General features: G+C 38.2%; 1 protein-coding gene across 5 annotated transcripts; it reads left to right on the forward strand.

Moving 5' to 3' along the window:
• Positions 1-122: 122 nt before the first annotated feature.
• Positions 123-20,221, forward strand: CdGAPr (GTPase-activating protein CdGAPr). 5 transcript variants are annotated; one of them, XM_046620224.2, is made up of 9 exons: positions 123-447; positions 5,659-6,138; positions 11,080-11,217; positions 11,691-12,092; positions 12,572-12,902; positions 13,584-13,917; positions 14,009-14,466; positions 14,665-14,927; positions 15,066-20,221. In XM_046620224.2, exons 2-9 carry the CDS (start codon positions 6,070-6,072, stop codon positions 17,796-17,798), a joined length of 4,728 nt encoding a protein of 1,575 aa, XP_046476180.1. In that variant the 5' UTR covers positions 123-447; positions 5,659-6,069; the 3' UTR covers positions 17,799-20,221. The 5 variants fall into 5 exon arrangements, with proteins under 5 accessions (XP_046476180.1, XP_046476177.1, XP_068991230.1 ...); XM_046620221.2 differs by having other exon boundaries at positions 14,009-14,927; XM_069135129.1 differs by lacking the exon at positions 123-447 and adding an exon at positions 2,383-2,527 and having other exon boundaries at positions 14,009-14,927.
• Positions 20,222-20,599: the final 378 nt, after the last annotated feature.

Raw genomic sequence — 20,599 nt, forward strand, 5'->3', positions numbered from 1 at the left:
CGCAAATTTCCAATTGTCGTATGAGAGTTTGAAATTGGCGGGTGATCCGCCGCAAGTAGCGCCGGGAAATATTGGTTGGAGCGACAATGGCGCCGCAGAGTCGGTGCACCTCATGTATTTTTCCCAGTCGCGCGGCCAGTCGAAACAGGTCAGGTTTGGCAGGTTCACTGACAGCGGTGTAACGAAAGGCAGCGTCTGTCGTAGCTACGCTATTGAATGAAATTGAAATATCGTTATCGAGAAAATGAAGGAGGTCCGAACGAGTTCTATCTCAGAAGCAGACGCTCCGTCAAAGTGAACGGGTCGAGGAGAAAGAATCGTTGTGAGAAATCGAGGGGCGCCTATTAGATGCAGTGAAGAACGAGAGTTTTTCCTACGCAATACAGTTCATCCAATCCATCCGGCGAATGTGTGTGCTGCTGGTGCCGCTGGTGTTATAGGTTTAAGGTTTGTGTTTGGTGTTTTCCCCAGTAGTTCTCAACTCGGGAGTGGTGATTTTATGCAGCAGATGCATGTGGGCGTGATAAATATGACTGACACACAACCTTGCCGCAAGATGTTCTTGTTTATTAGCATGCCAGTACAGTTTCAGTTTGCGTTATGTGGCCTTATTTGACTACGAGATATCCGTTGCATCACGCGCTATGAGGCCTCGTAAAATATTCCATGTAAATATGTAGACACCTACACGCACGTACGCACCTGTCCCCTCAAATATCAGTTTTGTCGATGCGATGCATTAAACCTACGACGCAAACGCATGTAATTCCATACAGGATCTTAGTTCCTAACTAAATGGCGGATTGTAATGCTGTGTCGTTACTTTTCTCGTCCACGGTTCTTCCCGGGCTCGTGGTATCTCTAAACCTACGTAGCACCTACGTAGGGAAATCATATTCGACGCGCTCCTCTTCGGACCGAATAGAAATTGGGCCCTCTCGTTTGATAAGCTTCTGCGATAGCGTAATGAAGTCTGAACGCTGCATCCGCAGCAGCGACGATCCCCTGCTGTCTTATCTATCTAAACCCTCAACCCACGTAATTCTCTCCTGAATCAGATACCTGCTTGCTGCCTATTACTTTACTCTGATATCATTCGTGCGAGGCGACAGCTGCGTTCACATGTGTAGGATATTAATGCACGCTAATGAAAACGATTTCTCACACGGTTACGGAGAGAAAAAACCCGTTTAAACCAGCCTTTGTATCAAGTGCTGAAATTTTTCTACGCCGAGTTTTAATCTGTAAAGCGTAGCAACAAGGGGGTGGGGGGGGGGGGATATATAAAAAATGGAAACAAGGCCTCCTAGAAAGTTGCGTTTATCGATCACGAGCTCAATTTCCGGTATGTATCTGGGTAAATCGAAAAACCTGAAGCGCTTAAAGAATGGAAGAAATTAGTTAATGCTGAATAGTGTCTGTCAAATTGTACCTTTTGCCCTGTTCACGGTTTGTCCTCTTCTTAAGGTGGTACGAAAAAGAGAATTTCCATCTTAAGCGGTCATAATTTAAACGATTTCCCGTCGTTTGGGGACAGGAAATGAATCAGTACTCGAGGACGTGTTTTTCATAGTAATTGATCCAGTCCAGACTGAGCTTCACTATTTGATGTGGATATGTCAGTGAACATGTCTCAAACACTCGGTATAAGGCACTTCATCAGAACGTGGTACAATGTTTGTTAGTTATCAGCGAATTCTCCAAAGCTCGATTGCGTTTCGTGATTATTTTATTCGTTCAAGAAGCACATACCGCGGTGAATAGAATTTGAACTGTTATTCAAACACTTGCTGAAATTATGTACACGTATACATACGTACATTGTGTGTCTAAAATGGTAAAATCATTGCTTATCGATTAAGCTGAATCCAATCGAAGCTCCCATACATTGAAAGGTGCAGGAAAAAAGAATCAAGAACAATACGGGATTTCTTCGAATCTTACTACGTATCGGCTGCAGACGAAATTCTTACACAACTTGTTACAATGTTATAATACGACGTGTAAGAATTTGCGGTAGGAGAAGAAAAATCCAGTTTTACTCTACGAAACCGCGAATACATCGTACCTATGTGTATCTGTATAGTTACCGGGTAATCATGTCTCAATACGGTTCAACTCATGGACAATGCGCAATGCGATCCGTCGCTGACTGTGATAAAAGAGAAGAATAGAATGGGACGGGGAAACAAAAAAGGATGAAGGAAAAATATGTGCGAGAACGGTTGACAGATTGTTTTCTACGAACACGTTCCTCCTAACAACAATAATTTATAAATAGATATTACAAGTATACGTAGTGTAAGACGTACTTTATACACTTATGCTGCAGTTCAAAAACGCATGAGGATTGTAAGATTTTCCCAGTAACTATTCCGCGTTCAACATTCTATGTGTGATTCTTAGTGCGCGTGACAATAAGAATATACGTGTAATTACGTAACAAATTTCACCTTCGTTTTCATTACTTGTCGCGTTATAGGTGAGAATCGAATCGAAAAGAAATGAAATTGAAAAGAAAATGTAGGTATGTATCTACGATAACCCCTGTATTCCTATAATACGGTACAATCGCCTCAAACACCTGTTGGATGTATTGTGTAACTTTTGTGCGACCGAGGCATTTCATTGACAGAGTAACGTAAATCTTGAAAGTTATATGTCCAACTGTCGACTCTGTCATATACGTACCTTTACGAAAACGGGGTCGCTTGTTGCAGGCAGTAGTGAATAACTAACGATTCATTGCTATATCCGGGGGAATTCCGGGTCAAGTTTAAATAATTTATCCCCTACGGCTATAAAGGGGGATATAAAATTCATATCTTGAGTGACAAGAGCGGTAACAAAACGAAGAAAAAAAGAAAGAAAGAAAAGATATTGCATTCTGTTGTAATGTTTAAATGAATTTTATTTTTGTACTTGCGAGCATCACTTGTCTCGTTATCGCATTAGTAATTCAATTTATACTTTAAACACAAATACGTTATACGATCAAGAATACTCGCAGCTTCCGATCAACGATTTTCTTGCCCGTGAAATAATACATTCGCCCATGAGTTACTGCGTGCACGCTTCTACGTACGAAATATTATACGTATATCGTGCTGCTGTGTAGCAACGTGTAGACATGGGTAAGATTTTTTCCCCGGAGCTTAATGTTGTCTTTGTATTGTATTTTTGTACGGAGCGTCGTGCATCTTGCCTCTTACCTCCTCCTCCTTCTCATATGCGTTGCGCGTTCGTTACACATCATAGATGTATATATAACATACATGTATACGCATCAAAAATAAAACGATAATAATAAAAATAGAAAAGAAAAGAGGAGTAAAATGAAAACGTCAACAAGGCGTATAGCTGGACTACCGAGTTGATGAGAAAGTATGTAACTAAGAAGGATGTACGAGCCTCCCTATGCGTTGTGGGAAGACGTATCGGTACACGTTACCACAGAACTGGTTAACGTCATAACGTCAGACGGATATAATATACGTTGTAGTGCCAAAACCGCCCGATGCGCCAATCGTCGTCTCTCGTTTTGCAGCGGGTGATAATTAGTCGGAACGCGAGGGATACCGTTCGAACGATCAGAACACGACTTTCACTTTTCTCAAGCACCGCGTTATAGTTTAAGTCCGCTGACATGCGGTTCCTTCACACGAGCGTTGTTTAGAAATGATTCCATAAAGCAGCAGGAGCTCTTGAGTGAGAAAACCTGAAATTCCGGTATTCCTTCTCGACCTTTTTTTTTTTTGTTTTACCACGATGACAAGTATGCAGATGGCTTTGAAATTTTTTTTATTGCAAACGGAAGTGCCAAAGGTTCTAGAAAGCTTGTATGTACATATGTATAATATAGGTATATATAAAATGCGCACGTATTTTCTTATCTTGCATCGTTTGTCTTATCAACGATTTCGCACAATTCTTACGCTTTGCTTTTTTCGTTTAAGAATAATTTTATGCTTATATCGTTGGACACCGACGACGATTGTTTCGTTAAGAATTTATAAAGATGAAAAAATGTTCTGTTTTTCCCCGTTTGTTTTTATTTATGTTTTTTATTCTAATTTTTTCTCCCTTATTTCTTTACAATTTTTTTTTTTTTTTTTATTCGCATTTAACCGAACAAGGAGCGCCTTCTCTCTGCACCGTTATAACAAACTCTCTTTGAAGACACGCATGTATATACACACACACACAAGTATTCTATGTATACATATAACTACGTACGTAGTCATATACCTTATACACATAGAGTCCGATCAAATTTTATTGAGAATTACAACCGCCCGCTGCTGGAGTGCTTAATGCGGACAGAAGCAACATGATTAGTGTACATGTATGTATAATATACCGTCTGTGGCCACAGCTATACGCGACTGTTATTACAGCGTGTTGTATTATCATTATTATTGTAAAAGATCTTTCAACCATCCAGTAGTCTGCACGAAAAGTCATGTCGCATACATGAATTACTTATAGTCTTGGCTATATTACACTCATTGTCAGGTGGAAATATCAATAATAATGATATACCAATAATAATCGGATACCTGCAGGATTTTATCAGCAAAGTAATAAAAATATTTGACTAAATATTTTGCATCTACGTGAATTACTATGCGATTCTATCAATTATCTCTTTCTGTGCGTTGTAAATTATTATACCTACAGAAATTCTGCCGACGTGATATTTTATGCACGTGGATAGAAAAAAACGATATATCAAAGGATTAGTTTTCACGGCAAAATCGGCGCCGTCTATCACCCTTAAGAAATAATAGGCATCAATACTCGCTAAGTCCATTCCAGTTGATGGGTGAGGGCGGGTCGCAGTCGTGGGAGGATAATAATCACATCCAAGTCCATTCGCAATTTTATTAGACAAATGGATCAGCTCTATTTGTAGCAGAAAGTAAATTCTGAAGTAAATGGGAATCCATATACTATTGCATGAGTAGTTTTTCCCAATTTGTAATTAACCGAATATAATTTAAGGAGTTGACAATTTTATCATGTGGTAGACGTACATTCCGTCATTATAAAATTTTTTTATTCGTAAGCTACGGAGATCTCTTTGAAAATACAAAAATAGAAAATATCGAAATTGTAAAAAACAGCTTAGACATTAATCCTTCATTTCAAATCTCTTTAAAATCGTTTCAAAAAGTCTTTCCAGATTCGTTCGATTTCTTTCTACGATGAGAGATTTTGTTCAGAATTGAAGTAGGTTTTTTTTTTCATTTTTCGACATTCAATTCAATACTGCCATTTGCTGATCGTAATCAGTATCTGTATAATATTTTAAATTTAAATATTTAAAGCCGCTAACATATTGAAAGAAAAATGTTTGTCAGTCCTCTGAATAAAATAAGCCATCGCAAAATGAAATCGATCAAATCTAATAAACTTTTAACCATTTTGATGGGGTTTGAAATGAAACATCGATATCTAAGCTTTTGTTAAGAATTCTAAGTATTTTTTAAAAGTGATCATCGGATAGCTTACGAATGTAATAAATTCGTGAATACCCACAGTACGAATGCTTCGTAATACGCATAGTAAATGAAAAGAATCGATTTGTGGCCAAGCAATCTCCCACGATATCTTTCCTGTTCGTCATTAATCGTTGTTATTGAATCTCATTTTCAGCCCCAAGCCGCGGGGGAGAATCCGGTTTGGAATCCAATCAACGATATTTGGGACACGACGCGTCGACGTGACGATATTATTGCAAATTGTTGAAAGTTGAGGATAAAAACCGATTCAATAATGAAAAAATTAAGATGCTGGTCATTCGGGGGTATAAGCTGCAAGAGCGATCATCATGAAACGAGGAATGCGACTACGACGACCGGAAACTGCAATGGCAATAATAGCTGCACGAACGCCGAATTAATACTCGCAGGACGAACAACAGCAATGAGCAGCATCAACGGCAGCGAGAATATGACGTTCGACTCGTGCAGGACAAAGTGATAGGTCACCCTGGCGTGCAGAAGGACTGAGGGGCTTCGTCGGCCTGGGTCATCTTCCTCTTCGGCTTCGGAGAAGTCCCAGAAGATGCCTGGACCGACGTCGGAACGACCCCGTGCCCACAGGCTGACGGACATCGAGCCTCAAGCTGCAAAGGTTCTTTTATGCGCCCTCTTGTGCACGCTTATTACCCTTCCTTTCTTTTTCTTCTCGCTTGGACTTTCTTCACTTTGAGTTTATCATCTTTTCCCCTCGTCCCCTTTATACATACCTATAAGAGGCTGAGCTTTTCAGTTATTCAGCGGCAAATTGCTCTCTCTCGCTATCAATGCGTCGCATATACATACGGTATACGTGATACAATGTAACATGCTGTCGTTTACTGGAGCTTATATCTGATGCTACAGTATGGCCGTAATCTTGCTTTTTTTATTTAACATTTCTGATCTTAGTTGTAAGTCATCGTACACAGGTATAGTGCGAGTGTCATAAGTGTGCACTCGACGGAAAACGGAGCTTTGTTCAGTGATTATTTCCTGTTTTTTCCGTTTCTCATCTTCTTCGTCGTTTTCTCTCGTCTCTAATATGCATATACCTACACGTCCGCGCTCAGCCTCATGATGCAGACATTCGCGGAATTTCAATTCATCCCAGCGTGATAATGCTGGATATTGAGCGTAACTGAGATGCGTGCATTATTGATAATTTTTGTACATATACATGTACACACTATTCCTTACATGTTTCATCGCTCTGCGTTGTAACTTCAATTTAACACACACCATGGTATTTACCGAGAAAAATTCTGTTTCTTTACCGTCATTCATTATTCATGTTTGATTTTTTAATTTATTTCTTTATTGTTTGACACCTGCACTTTGTTCACTTAATTATTATTTTTGTTTCCCTTGTCTTCTACGGGATATTTATATTTGTCCACCGTGTGTGTGTGTGTGTGGAACGAATTTCAGTCGCCAATTGTCCCGAAAAGGAACGTGTCCATATATATACGTACAGACCATTTTATTTTATGGAAATTACTATTATTTTTGGACCACGGAAGTCTGTTAGTTCTATTTACCACATCCTTGCCCTCCCGTCTAAGTTTTTCGTGTACCTACGAGAAGGAAAATGCGGAGCCAGTTAGGAAACGAGCGAACGAGCGCGAGAAGAACAAATCGATAACATCAACTTGTGCGGTTGCTCTCTCTTACTCTCTCGTCCTCGCTATTTCTCTCCCTTTCTATTTGACTGTGCCAGCATCCCAGATTACGTACGTTCCAGATGCAGCTGTCAAACTTGTTCGGCCAATAAAACGTGCTCTCTTGTTATTATTCTCGAAATATCTTCTTCGCGAGCGAGTGTGCGCACGGTGCACATGATCTTGTTCGACCAACATGTTCCGCATGCAGCTTGGTAACATATTGCAATATACTGCAGTCCAGAGTAGTTATTCCAGGTATTATGTTTGTAGAAGAAAAATTCATCATCTGATTTGATTTCAATTTCCATCGGTATGTAATAATAACAGCGATGGGTTATCGAATTTGATTTTTTTTTTTTTTATTCTCGTTTACGGAATCATTTAATTGTTATTCTTATTATTATATATTTCATCATGCGTATATATGCATTTTTGTAAGAATTTTGTGATTCGTGCGAGAAGCATAAAATCTTTAGAATCTGAAAATGGAGTTACAGTTTCGTAGTGTTTTGTGATCAATCGCATGTCTCGTGACGACAATATCTTTACATTCGCGTTGGAGGCTTTAATCTTTTTTCAGACAAGAGTGCGAACATAATTTAACTGCACAGGATGGATATTAACCGTTACTTTAATGAGTCCCACGGATCATTTGTTCAGTTCTGCCTTGTAACGCTGCGTCTGACACGCTTGGACTTCTGTAGAGATATAACTGATACTTACATGATGTGAAAAACCGGTATTGTACGAGCGCGTATTAAAGCAGTTGTAAAAACTTGGCTAATAAACGAGGAAACGAATAATCCTCGTTATAAAAATATTATACGCAAAAATGTACGGATACATAATGTAAATGTATATGCAGATTGTAAAGTATTATTGTACAATGTACCGTATAATGTACAGTTGACGCCGTTATATGTGTACGTAAAACGTGTCTTCGGCTTCATCTTACAGTGTCGAAAGCATATGGAAAAGGCGAAAAATTAATAGACATGAATCAATACAGCAGATTGCAGACGACGGATTTTTCTTTCCCTCAGGCTGCTGCAACAGCTTATTCATCTCGACTCGTCGCGTCTCCACCGAGTCCGGCTACATTGTCGTAAATATACTCGACACGGGAATATCCGAACAGCCGAAAGACTGACCCAGTTTTCGTACTTGCAATCAGCCGCGCTGCTATAATGTGCTTGAGATGTCCATGCTGTTCCAGTTTAACGTATGCACCCCGGTGTCTGCCCATTGTTCGACATACTTATACCGTGTAACATACATGCATACATACGTGTATGTGCGGCGATAGTAAGAGGGGCATGCGCCGTTAATTAATAGTACATTGTGTAACGAGGACGCAAATTCGGTCTTTTCGGGCCTAGCGTAAGTTGACAATATGAGTCGTAGGTGAGCCGAAGACGAATATTGCAAATACGCGAGACGAAAAGACCGTTGCCTCCTTGCTGCACACGATTTATATAACGTAGAGTATGTTACGCGTTTTTTCACGAAGCATGAAATTGAGGTTAGGGTTGCGTAATGTCGGATTTGTTCGCGACGGCGCATGCGCTCGGTACTGAGAAGACCAGTTTTAACTCCTAGGACTTGAAATTGAACTTTTCAGTTCTCCGCGCATGCGAGTTCGCAGACTTAGTCAACCGTCATAGAAACGGGTACTTTGTGTACGGAAAACGCGCAAACATGCTCGCGTCATATAAATGTATTTTTATGTAAGTAACGCATCGCATGCACGCGTGTCTGCGGTAACGCCTTATACCTGCTTTTAAACGCGTCGGGAATTTCACGTGATGCGAGAATAGGATATGCGACGACGTGTTTTCTCATCGACTCGGCAATCAGCCTGTATAGCAGCTGTTCCTATACCATCAGCTATCGAGGCTTCACCACACACTGGACAACGGCTCAGCTTCGTATTTCATTAACAAAATGTTCACCCGCAATTGAATCGGTGAACCGTGAATTAACTTACGGTAATATATTAGGATTTTAAAAGATTTATACGTAATTACATAAGTAACGAATAGAGTTGAAAATGAGATGTGTATATCTGGATTAGTTTTTTTTCGTCAATTGTCACGGTTTTCTATCTCACATTACCATGTGAAAAGAACTTTTAAACGATTGATTAGTTTATTTCCTTTTATCGGTATTCGTTATTTCTCCGAGAATGGATACTTATCTGTATTGCAGCTGAATGAGAATTATTGATGTATCCTTGAAATGTGTTTCAAAATGATAGGATTGAATAAATCAGACGAGGTGCTGCTACGCGGAGATCTTGAGATTTAATCTTTTGCACTGCTCGAAAGAATTACCAATTTAGTTTCAAATTCATGAAAGCGGAAACTTCGCAATGCTGAGACAGAGCTGTGTTCTAATTCCTTTCACTGCTGACCAATTATGACAGTTGAAAATACCTGTATCACTGCATTGAAGTACACGTTGTATTAGATGTAATAATTGCGATAGTTTAGAAAATACGTAACATATTTACCGTCCAATTTTTCAATAAACCCAGTCGAGATTTCGAAAATTGTTTAAAAACGCACACACATGTTATTGACATACCTATATTTCCAAGGGGGAAAATAACTCGAGATTTCAGTGATACGATAATTTTTTGAACCGAATTAATTTAAATTAATTCATATAATTAACGTAATTTATCAACTTCAATTCATTCTTTTTTTTTTCTCTAAAGAAATAATTCTAGCACGAGTCCAAAACTAATTCGAATCGATTTTCCATAATTTTTCATAATTCAGTTGTTCCTCAGTCAATTCCATTTCCTTCAGTTAATTATAATAATTATGTTTAATTAGGTTATTTTGCATTAATTCGATTAATCCTTATCAATTCGGTCAATTCTTATTAATTCAGGTAAATTATAATTAATTCACAAACCTATTGCCACATTAATTCAGCGAGTTATTTTCCCCTCGTACATTCCTATATTTAAATAGTAAAAAATTGTGTTGTTTCATTTCACGCAGACACTTGCATTTCATTTATGACGATTTTACCGATTAACGTTGCAAGTGCGTTCTACTTTTTAGTATAATTGCGAAAGATAATAAAGCATGATTAAGCCTAGACGTCCCAGTTTGCCGCGAGAAAAAGGAAAAGAAAAACGAATGGAAATAATGAAATGGCGATATAACGGTTGCGATGTTGCGCTGAGACAAGTGTATTATGCTAAGTACTGCTGGCCAGCTGGCTGACTCACTGGGAATGTCACACTTGACTAGAATAATCGTATATATTATACACAGACATGTTTTCAGGTTTTTTGTTACTGAAACACGATCCGTTCTATAGTTGCAAGTGTCTGCCCGGTTGCCTCAGCTGTATACTGCTTGTGACAGCACCTCTTCTTTCTATTGATTAATTGTTCAAGGCATATTTAGTTACTTGTATGGTATTAATAGCTCGTGAGGATTTTCGACTTGCTCTGAACTTGATCAATTTCTGTGCTCTCAACTATTCAGATCTCGTCTTATACCAAATGGGTTGATTTCGATTCCCATATTCAACAATATTGAGAAAAATAAAAATATGCACAAAGGCGCGTATTCCTACAGACCCAGACCAATTATCGTCGATTGAACAAAGAGTTAATTTACCGATTCCTTTGTATTAGTCACAGACCCCTTAATTATTACGTATTCAGATGTTGTCTCTCCGGGTGCATCCACGTAGTTATTGACGATTTATATACATATATATACATCTTTATTTGCTAAATGAATCATCAGTCTGTCGTTTTAATTGCGTGAGTTGAGCTAATTTATGAACGCTCAATTGATATTGAATACTTCGACTTGAATATTTCGACTAACCGTCTCCATTTAAATCAAAATTTGTTTCATTCTCAGGAATTGGGAAACAACAAAACAGATGACTTGAGTACGCCAGGAAGTTCAGGGGCCAATATGGGCAGCATTGCAAGATTTCCAAAATTGGATGAATGTGCTCACTTTCACTATGAGCATGTCGAACTTGGGGCACTGGAGGTAAGTCGTGATTCATAAATTGGGATAGTGTGAGAGATCGAATAAGTAAAACTCCTCGAAGATCTGAAGAAAAAAAAAAACAACACATAACGATACAGTGATTTATTTAATTTTCTCTTCTATTAATATTACAATATATAATTGGTTTTCCAGTTTTGTTGTACTCAAAGTGTATCACTGTTGTAAATCAAATCAGCGAACGTAATTTAAAATTATAATACATTTTATGTAACGATAGAAAACCAAGTGCTGGTTGTTGCTTTCTCTGGTTTTATAGCATGAAGTTAACTTCAGTTAATTGAAAGTATTCGGAGAGAACGCCTTGAAATTCTTGGCTAGAAGTATTTATGTAAACAAATAATCGCGTTTACTTGAATTGATCGTATTTTTCACAAATAATTCATCAGTGTTTAATATCGATGCAAGGTTCCTCGATAAGTTTAGTTTCTGACCAGTCTTCTCTCATTTGCAAGGTATCGGTTAGCGAAGATCCAAACGATGACATGTACGATGTCAGAGTGACTTCTGGCGACGCATGTTGGACCCTACAACGCTCGTATGAAAACTTTGTCATGTTTGACAAGCAGTTGCATCGATGTATATTCGACAGGAAGTTTTCATCACTAACAGAGCTTTCCGACGATCAACCAGAGAATACTACAGTCGTGTTGAAGGATTACTTGTCCCGATTTTCACAGCTCAGTCATGAGGGCTTGAATTGTGGGCCTGTTTTAAATTGGCTACAACTGGACAATAGGGGAAGAAGAATTCTTGTTCCAGAGGCTGATTCGTGTCCAATTAACACGCCAGCTGTAGCTGCAGCTTACGCTGTTAGGCCTTATGCTGCACAAGCCCAGGATGAGATTTCATTTCAGGTATATGTTACTCTTGGACTTTTTTGATGAAATTTAATTTTCACGTTTGTTCCGTATACGCGTTAGCTGTCAACTTCAATTTGCAGCAAGATCTGATGTATTACCAATGACTAAAAAGAATATTTTGATGTCTGTCATACTGCAATAAAATAGTCACTCCATGTGAATGTAATACTGTAATATGAGACACGATAATTGTCTTAATAATGTTATGAAATAACATCAGAGTGTTACGTAAAAGACGAGAAATTGTTACGCAGTGTGACAATTTATTATTATATTTATTATTAAGTAAATTTGCAGTAAAGAGTTAAGTATACAATAAATCTAGTGCTGTTTTTCCACCGTTTTCCATTAGTAGATTTAGTTTATAACAATATTAAAGAATTGGGTTTCTTGTTTTTACGAATAACAATGTGAAATTTCATTTTTACAAATATTTAACAGATATTCTATAATATATAACGAATGTTTATTAGGTTGGGGACATGATCTCAGTAATCGATATGCCACCTCCTGGGGAAAGCACTTGGTGGCGCGGAAAACATGGTTTTGCTGTTGGTTTCTTCCCGGCAGAGTGTGTCGCTGTCATTGGTGACAAAGTACCTCGTCATTTAACTGTTTCGACAACAGTAAGGTCGAAACTCCCAGTTAAGCCAGTGCTTCGAAAGCATGGAAAGCTCATAGCTTTCTTTAGATCATTTATACTCAATAGACCGTCAAGAAGAAGGCTGAAACAGTCGGGAATATTGAAGGAACGAGTTTTTGGATGCGATTTGGGAGAGCATCTATTGAATTCAGGTCAAGATGGTAAGTTTATAGTGCATGATATTTCTATTTCTAGTACATACGATCAGTTCGATCATATTTCTCATTCAGCATCTTCCTTTTGTTATTGTTAGTGCATCTTGTTAGACTAACCGTTCTTCTCTTAACTCTTCAGAATATAGATCATATTGAGACGCAGAAAAGGCCTTGTTATTAACAGTAAATGAATTTTATTCTTCTATATTAGTCTACTGCGTACAGCAGCTTCTTGTAGACGTACAAAAAATCTGAAGATATACCCAAAATAGTACATTACCAGCTCCAAAGAACCTATTCTCTGCGCGCAGTATGATGTTGGAATCAGTATATGGGATTGCTGTATGTCTAATAGCAATTAATTGTTTCATTGTTAGTGTACAAACCTAAGACGAACTAAAAATTATATCCTTATAGATGTACAGTTTATTCGCAATATCTTACACTCTGTTTCCTATGGCTATTATAGCTGAGAAGAATAAAAAAAAAGGAAAAAATAGAATGAAGTGAAAGAAGAACCTAAATTATCTTCTGTCTTTCCTTCTTCATATCAATCATTCATTATTAAATTATGGTACATAATTTATTCAATTTGCAATACAACTTTCTTGTTTCCAAATATATAAGTCAATTTATTGATTTATTTTAATAAAATCGTTCTGAATTTAATTTTATGTACTAATTTAGTACCAACGGTGCTTACCTGCTGTGCCAAATTCATTGAAACTAATGGTCTGGTTGACGGGATATATCGTCTAAGTGGAGTAACCTCTAACATTCAACGACTGAGGCATGCGTTTGACGAGGATAGAGTACCAGCACTTCATTCGGACGAAAGTATCCTGCAAGACATTCATTCAGTGGCTTCGTTGCTGAAAATGTACTTCAGAGAATTACCTAATCCATTGTGCACGTATCAGCTATACTCCGCTTTTGTTGGAGCAGTGCAGGCTGAAACAGATGCAGACAGATTAAGATACATGAGAGATGCAGTGCGCAAACTACCCCCACCTCATTACAGGTAAACATCTTTAATTAGTTGTAGTACTTGACGAAAAATACATTCACATTCACCATTCACTTTACTGATTCATGATATTACCGTACTAAAGGACACTTGAATACCTGATGAGACATCTGGCCAAAGTCGCAGCGTGTGGGAAAGAGACTGGTATGACTTCTCGCAATGTAGCTATTGTCTGGGCACCTAATCTTCTCCGCTGCAAGGAACTGGAAGTTGGTGGAGTGGCAGCTCTTCAAGGGGTTGGCGTGCAAGCCGTCGTTACTGAATTCTTAGTTTGTTATGCAGAGCTGATCTTTGGTGATGGTCCTGTCGGCAGGCCTAAATCCTTGGCTATTACGACACCAGCTAGACTTTTAAGTCTAGAAGAGGCTAGGAGTCGTGTGCTCCGTGGTGAATCTGATTACATAGAAGTTGGTGCAGGTCCAGCTGGCCTGCCTCTACACTATCATACGGTTATCGAATTGCCCAGGAAAAGACACGGATCAAAAAGGTCGCCGTCGTTGAATTGGAGAGCGCTATTCACCAGAGGTGGCTTGGGAGCTCGTGGTAAGGCCAGGCAAGCCAGAACTCCACCTCAAGTTGAGATTCCCAGTTCTCTAAACTCGTTACGAAGACTGAGGCCAGTTAAAAGTGCCGATAGTTTGGATGGCGAGGATAGTCTTGGACCGCTTCTCGGACCACCGCCCATTAGACCCTGTGGTCACAGTCGTTCTATATCACACGATTCCTATTTTGATCACTTAGCGGATGCCCCCAGTTCTAATTCGCCATTGGACTTGTCAGAAATTCAGCTGAACTTTGATTTGGAAGAAAGGGAAATGAGAATGTTCTCGGAGGATGAAGGGGGTGGCATTGCTTCTATTGAAGCCTCTCCGAGAAGGCAACGACCAGAGGGTCCACAATGTACTGCTGTTAGCGGAGGATCCAAGAGAAAGAGGTCCAGACTGGAAGAGCGATTGCACTGCGACGTCGAGCTACGATTCATTGATAGCCAAAGCCCAGATCAGGTGCGAATAATGTGGACATTGATTCATGGTTTTGTCAATTTTTGCTTAGTCTTGATTGTGTTAGACTGGTTTTTTATTATGTATAAATCGATATTGAATCTGACTCATAGTCGGTATATCTTTCACATGCGCTTTCAGGTCATGGTTTCGGCAGAGGTGCATGGTACGGAGACTCCTTCTCCTTTACCAACGCCAGGTTACTTGCCGTTACTTTCAGAAGCCTCGACGCCGTTAACGCCTGCAACTTTACCAGGAACTCCTCCGTCTATTTCACCGAATCCAGCCAGCAGTTCTAGGATAAGTTTCAGGAGTTTTACATTACCCTTAGACATTAGCGACAACCAAAATAGTCAAGACAAATTAAAGAGGGTTGCAGTTTCTTCCGATCGAATATCTAATTCTAGTCACAGACTATCACCTAATAATGACAACGAAAATGACATTAAGTTGTGCGACAGAATCTTAACTCCTGCCTCGGACCAAGATATGACATCTTGCGAACGAATAACTCCGACCTATGACAGACTCACGGAATCTTATGATAGCAGAATAACTGCATCGTCTGAGGGGCAAGAGATTTCTGAAGAATCTTGTCAAAGGGTGTTGGATTCACCAGATCAAGAAATGACACCTTGCGACAAAATGACGCGAGACAACAGTTGCACGAGTTATGATGGCATTACGTTGCCGTCTAATGAGATTCTTGAGTCTAGTTCAAGTTGTGAAAGAATATTGCCGTTAAGTCCGGTCAAAACAAGCTACGATGAAAGTATTCCAGAATCTGATTCTTCAGTACACATTGGCGATGGCACACAAGACAATCAACTAGAATCTTCTAGTTGCCTGACATCTTCGGAATTGCAAGAGAACGCCTGTTCAGAAGATAGCAGCAGATCCATTCTGCATAGTGAGAATGTTTCACAAAGTACATCTCTCAGTTCTCAAACAGAAGAGTTGATCGCTGAAACGCTTAAAACTCTCGGTAGTGAACCCAGTAAGTTACCATTGACTAATACCGATCTTGATTCTCCAATGTCGTGTGAACAAACTCTCGAAGACTTACCAGATTCTGGTTTTGTGATCTGCGATAGTTCTGATAGAATGCTTACCAATACAGAAACTCAACCAATGACATCAAACCCGAATGACTCTGGGGAATGGGTAATAGTTGAAAGAACATCCGAGTCTGGAGTCTCGCCGACTAGCGTTTCCAGTGATCTTACGGATCTTATACAGGAAACTGTGGATCCTGCATTAGCGACGGATGCACCGCAGATACAATCCTTGTCGGAAAACATTTCTAGAACATCGCTCGATCTCACAATGGGTTCGACTATTGCTACGGATGTTGATACGTCTTGTATTGGTATCAGTGAATTGACAGACAGTCCTGTAATACAGGCAAAAGAATCTGGAAATGCAGCCTTGCGTCCGATTGAAGCAAAGGAATGCAAAGAAATGATGGAGCATGATGAGCGTATTAGCGAAGAAAAAGTTTTCGCGTCTGGCGATCGTGGACAAGAAAATACTTGTGCGAATGGGACAAGATTATCTAGCAGTGTGCAGTTTGTGTTACGGGATCAAACCAGTACTTCTCGGAGGGACGAAAATGAAACAGAACTTGTGAGTAGGCATTCACCTGCTAAGCACCAGATGAATTTACATTTGAATTTTGTGAAAAAACCACTCCACGAAACTCATTTCAACGACCCGGAGGTGTACTCGGAAAATGATGGCACAAATACTGATGGAAACTGTAGAACCACGAGCGAAGGTTGTCCCAGTACACAGACATCACTCAATCAGCAAGGTGATTTTCAATATCAACTTTCACCTAGCGATTCCGGAAAGCATCAAAATAGTTCGTACAATAATAAAAGCCCAGAGCATCAACAGTTTTACAGACAAACATCTGAAAATCGATTACATTGTCAGGTAAGTTCAAAAATTCAACAAAACTATGATATGTCGAACAAATATCATTCTGAACATGTACTTGAGGATGATGATTACTCAGATACAAAGCACGGTGATACGCGACACTCTCAAGTAAATGTTCCAAAAACGTTGCACCATTCACAAAACAATGTAGAAGTAGTTATACCATCAGAGAATGCTGCAGAGCCATGCGAAGTAGCACATGCTCCTGAGGGTGCATCAGAAGCACCCTCTCTAGCTTCATCTTGTACATTTTCCAATGCATCGTCACCAGTTGACGATTCAGTTGTATTGCGCGACACAGCTGCGATCTTGGAAGAGTTAGCTCTACAAAGATTATCAGGCGGAGGAACAAACGATATGCCTATTACTCCCAGAAGGAGATATGACTCTGAGATAACAAGGGACCGGCGAAGCTTCGACTCTGAAATTGGACGAGAAATAGTCAGGGAACATAAGATAAAACAAGAGTTAGATACTGCCAGAGGGAAGTCCGAAGAACCCCCGAACAACGGGTCTCAACATTTACCCCCGTGCCTGAGAGCTCGACAAGCGAGAGCCACGCGCGCCACTCTGAGTCGTTCACTGGATGAAGCCAAGTTTAATCAAATGACCGGTGGCTCGTCTCTGCCGACGAAACAAGCTTCCGAAGACTCGCAGCATAGTTCTACGCCAAATGTAGGCTCTCAATCTTCCATGCTTTCGTCAAACAACTTGGAAAGAACGTCACAGAAAAATTTGGGAGGCATTGATTTGGGGGATCCAAGGTGCAGGGAGAGGATAGAAAGATATAAAGAGGAGAGGAGAACATTTCTAAGAGATAAATATAGATCTGAAAGCTTTCGAGGAGCAAGGTCGAGAGCTGATGACGAAGGAGAACAAGCTCTGTTGGCTAGATTAAAGCAGCGAGCTTCCAGGCCATCTCTTCATTGACCAAGTGATATTCGTAAGTCCCGTAATCTCTTTATCTTTGCTAAATAAAGAGCCTATTGTATTTTATGAGAACCACATTAATGTGGATCTATTATTTAACCGTTCTCAAAGTTTGACTGATTCTTTTTCAATCGATTAGTCTGGCCAGGTTTTCAAACATTGGGCTCATGCTTTCGTCACAGTCATGAATTATTGTGGCATTTAATGAACTTTGTGACAATGATGAAGGAGAAGCATTTGCGTTCCCCTTTGTTAGATCGGATTTAATTATCGGAGATGTACCAGAGCAGAACTATGGATTTAGGTTTTATTTTATTTTAAAATATAATGCTAAACATTTATAAACATGGTACTTGATATTCTACTGTCGCCATTGGTTTCTCAATCTTGAACGCGTTATTTTGTTGAAGATATAAAAATGTTACATCTACAGGTATGTATTCGATTTTATTCAGATTATTCTGGATTAAAGAAAATGTGTTATTATACAAGAAAATCCATTCCTCTTTAATAACTATTACGCGACAACTCAGTTGGAATTCAACAAATTTTCATTTCCTAATTCAGACTTATTCTTTAATCCTGTAATGAATATTGAGACAGCCCTTTGTTTCTCCTTTTTTATTCCATAATTATATGTATACGTTCAGAATTCTGGTATTTAAGGAGAATTTGTGAATTACCGACGTCAAAAGCGGTGTTTATTTCATTTTGTTACCAATTAAATTCATACTGGTTATTATATAGCGATAACTTTGATGTTCGAAGTCTGAAGGTTGTGTTTTCTTTACATATCTAGTAATTATTAGCCAAAGGATACAGAGTTATCCATATCTAACGACACTCTATATCTTATTTCGTTAACTTTTATATCACGTCAATGTGTTTCCTCTTACAATTTATTTATCATTCAATTATTGATACATTTCATATACTACCAAGGGCTCTGGTGCGTTTCAATACTTACATTAAAAATTTCATCAGCAATTGACAAAATGAATCACAAATTTTTATAATTCACGTCTTTATTAAGTTAAGTATTTTATATAATGTATGTAAGAATGTTATTAATTTTTCATGTTATGGGCAGGTCCATAGTAATATTAATGTGTTTTGTACATGCTAGTTTTTAATTACGTGTATAGGTCAGCGATCTAATATATTAACTCGAGGTTAGTTCATTCTTTGAATCAATTGCTGGTGAAAATTTTTCGTGAAATCAAGATTACTATTAGAAGTTCAATAATTTTTCCGTAGGCACAATTATCCGCATATTTATAGACTAATACATTATTCACGCCGCCAAACCGCGATTCTACCGTTCGTAGTATGGAAATATACATACAACGTTTTATTAGCTTTACTATAAATCTACTAACGCCGTTAACGAATACTTCAAAATTATATTGACAATATGGTGTTCATGAAGAACGCCGTGCATATACATAAAATATTATATAATAGGTATATATATAAAAACAGAAACCAGAAATCTCTCCAATAAAAGAATCTGTAGGCAACAAAAAAACCGGACCATAAATGTTCAGCCATTAAGTCTTATTATTATTAGTATGGTATCTCGTGATGATAGTACATAGTTATAAATGTATCAAAGATAGTTAATAGGTTATTTGGAAAGTTGGGCTATTCAACTGTCTAAAAATCGCTTTAATTTTCAAAATTCTTTGCCTACTTTGATATTTGAGACCATGACTTTATTTACAACTGATTATAGATTCAAGTTTACAGCTTTCTGATCAATATTAAATTTTCTCTATTATTTTGTCACCTTCTAAAATGCAGATGTTTTCTTCTTTCAAGCAATCCATACGTCGTGGTACTTATCGATAATCATTATTCCACTCTTTATATTTATATTGGAAAAACAAGAGATTCAATATTTGTCTATGTAGTTATAACTCTCATAAGGTAATCCAGATACATGAATGCTGTTAAGCTCGCCATCTTACTATTCTAAATCAAGTTAAAAATTATAATCAACTTTCCAGTCTAATCATACGTGACGGTACATAACGCAATGCGCAATACATACCGTAAAGATATTTATTTTTAATAATTTGACATTCGTGAATAGTGATTATTATTCATTTTAGGATTATAGGTAATTACCAACAAGGCTTTACTGCTGACGATAATATTATAAGAAAAAATTGAAAGATTGAAAAAACATTCTCTCAGCATAACATAGCTAGATATAATAAGAATAAAGACTAATGTAACTGCATCGTTTAATAGTAATCTTGTTTTTTGGGGTATAAGAACCCGCCGTTTATCGGCTTCGATCCATTTGCGTCACTTTATTCATTAGCTTATATGATAAATGTTTTGTTATTATTGAAGAACTGTTTCGCTCATTGCATTATTATTATATATAAATAAAAATATATGTAAACAATTATAAATATTATAAATATGCAGATAAAAATGATACTCTTTCAATTTCTCTTCCAAATCCAAAGAATTTTCTATCTGTACGTATTTAAAGTAATACTGTACATTATAAAGTTTATTCGCCGCGGTTATTGGATTAGAAGATTTGACGATTATAAATCGCATGAATTTCGAAAACATAACGAAACAATTCTTACATACTTATAAACAATGAACGATTGAAATTATTACTACTTGAAAATGCAGTATCTGCAATATATCTTCGTATCATTACATATTGTATCGGTAATGAATCGGTTGATACCAATATTTCTATTACTTTTCAATTTAACAAATACGATATCGAACATTTCTCTGCAAAAATAATCCTCGTTAAATGTCCTCAGCGA

Source organism: Neodiprion pinetum, chromosome 4 (assembly GCF_021155775.2).
Source record: "Neodiprion pinetum isolate iyNeoPine1 chromosome 4, iyNeoPine1.2, whole genome shotgun sequence".
Classification (NCBI taxonomy): domain Eukaryota; kingdom Metazoa; phylum Arthropoda; class Insecta; order Hymenoptera; family Diprionidae; genus Neodiprion; species Neodiprion pinetum.

Excerpts from the sequence above, each read along its gene's own strand:
- CdGAPr (XM_046620221.2), top strand. The coding sequence starts at position 6,070 with ATGCCTGGACCGACGTCGGAACGACCCCGTGCCCACAGGCTGACGGAC. Across the intron at positions 12,903-13,583 it reads ATTGAATTCAGGTCAAGATG|TACCAACGGTGCTTACCTGC; the intron begins GTAAGTTTATAG and ends GTACTAATTTAG. Across the intron at positions 13,918-14,008 it reads CTACCCCCACCTCATTACAG|GACACTTGAATACCTGATGA; the intron begins GTAAACATCTTT and ends ACCGTACTAAAG.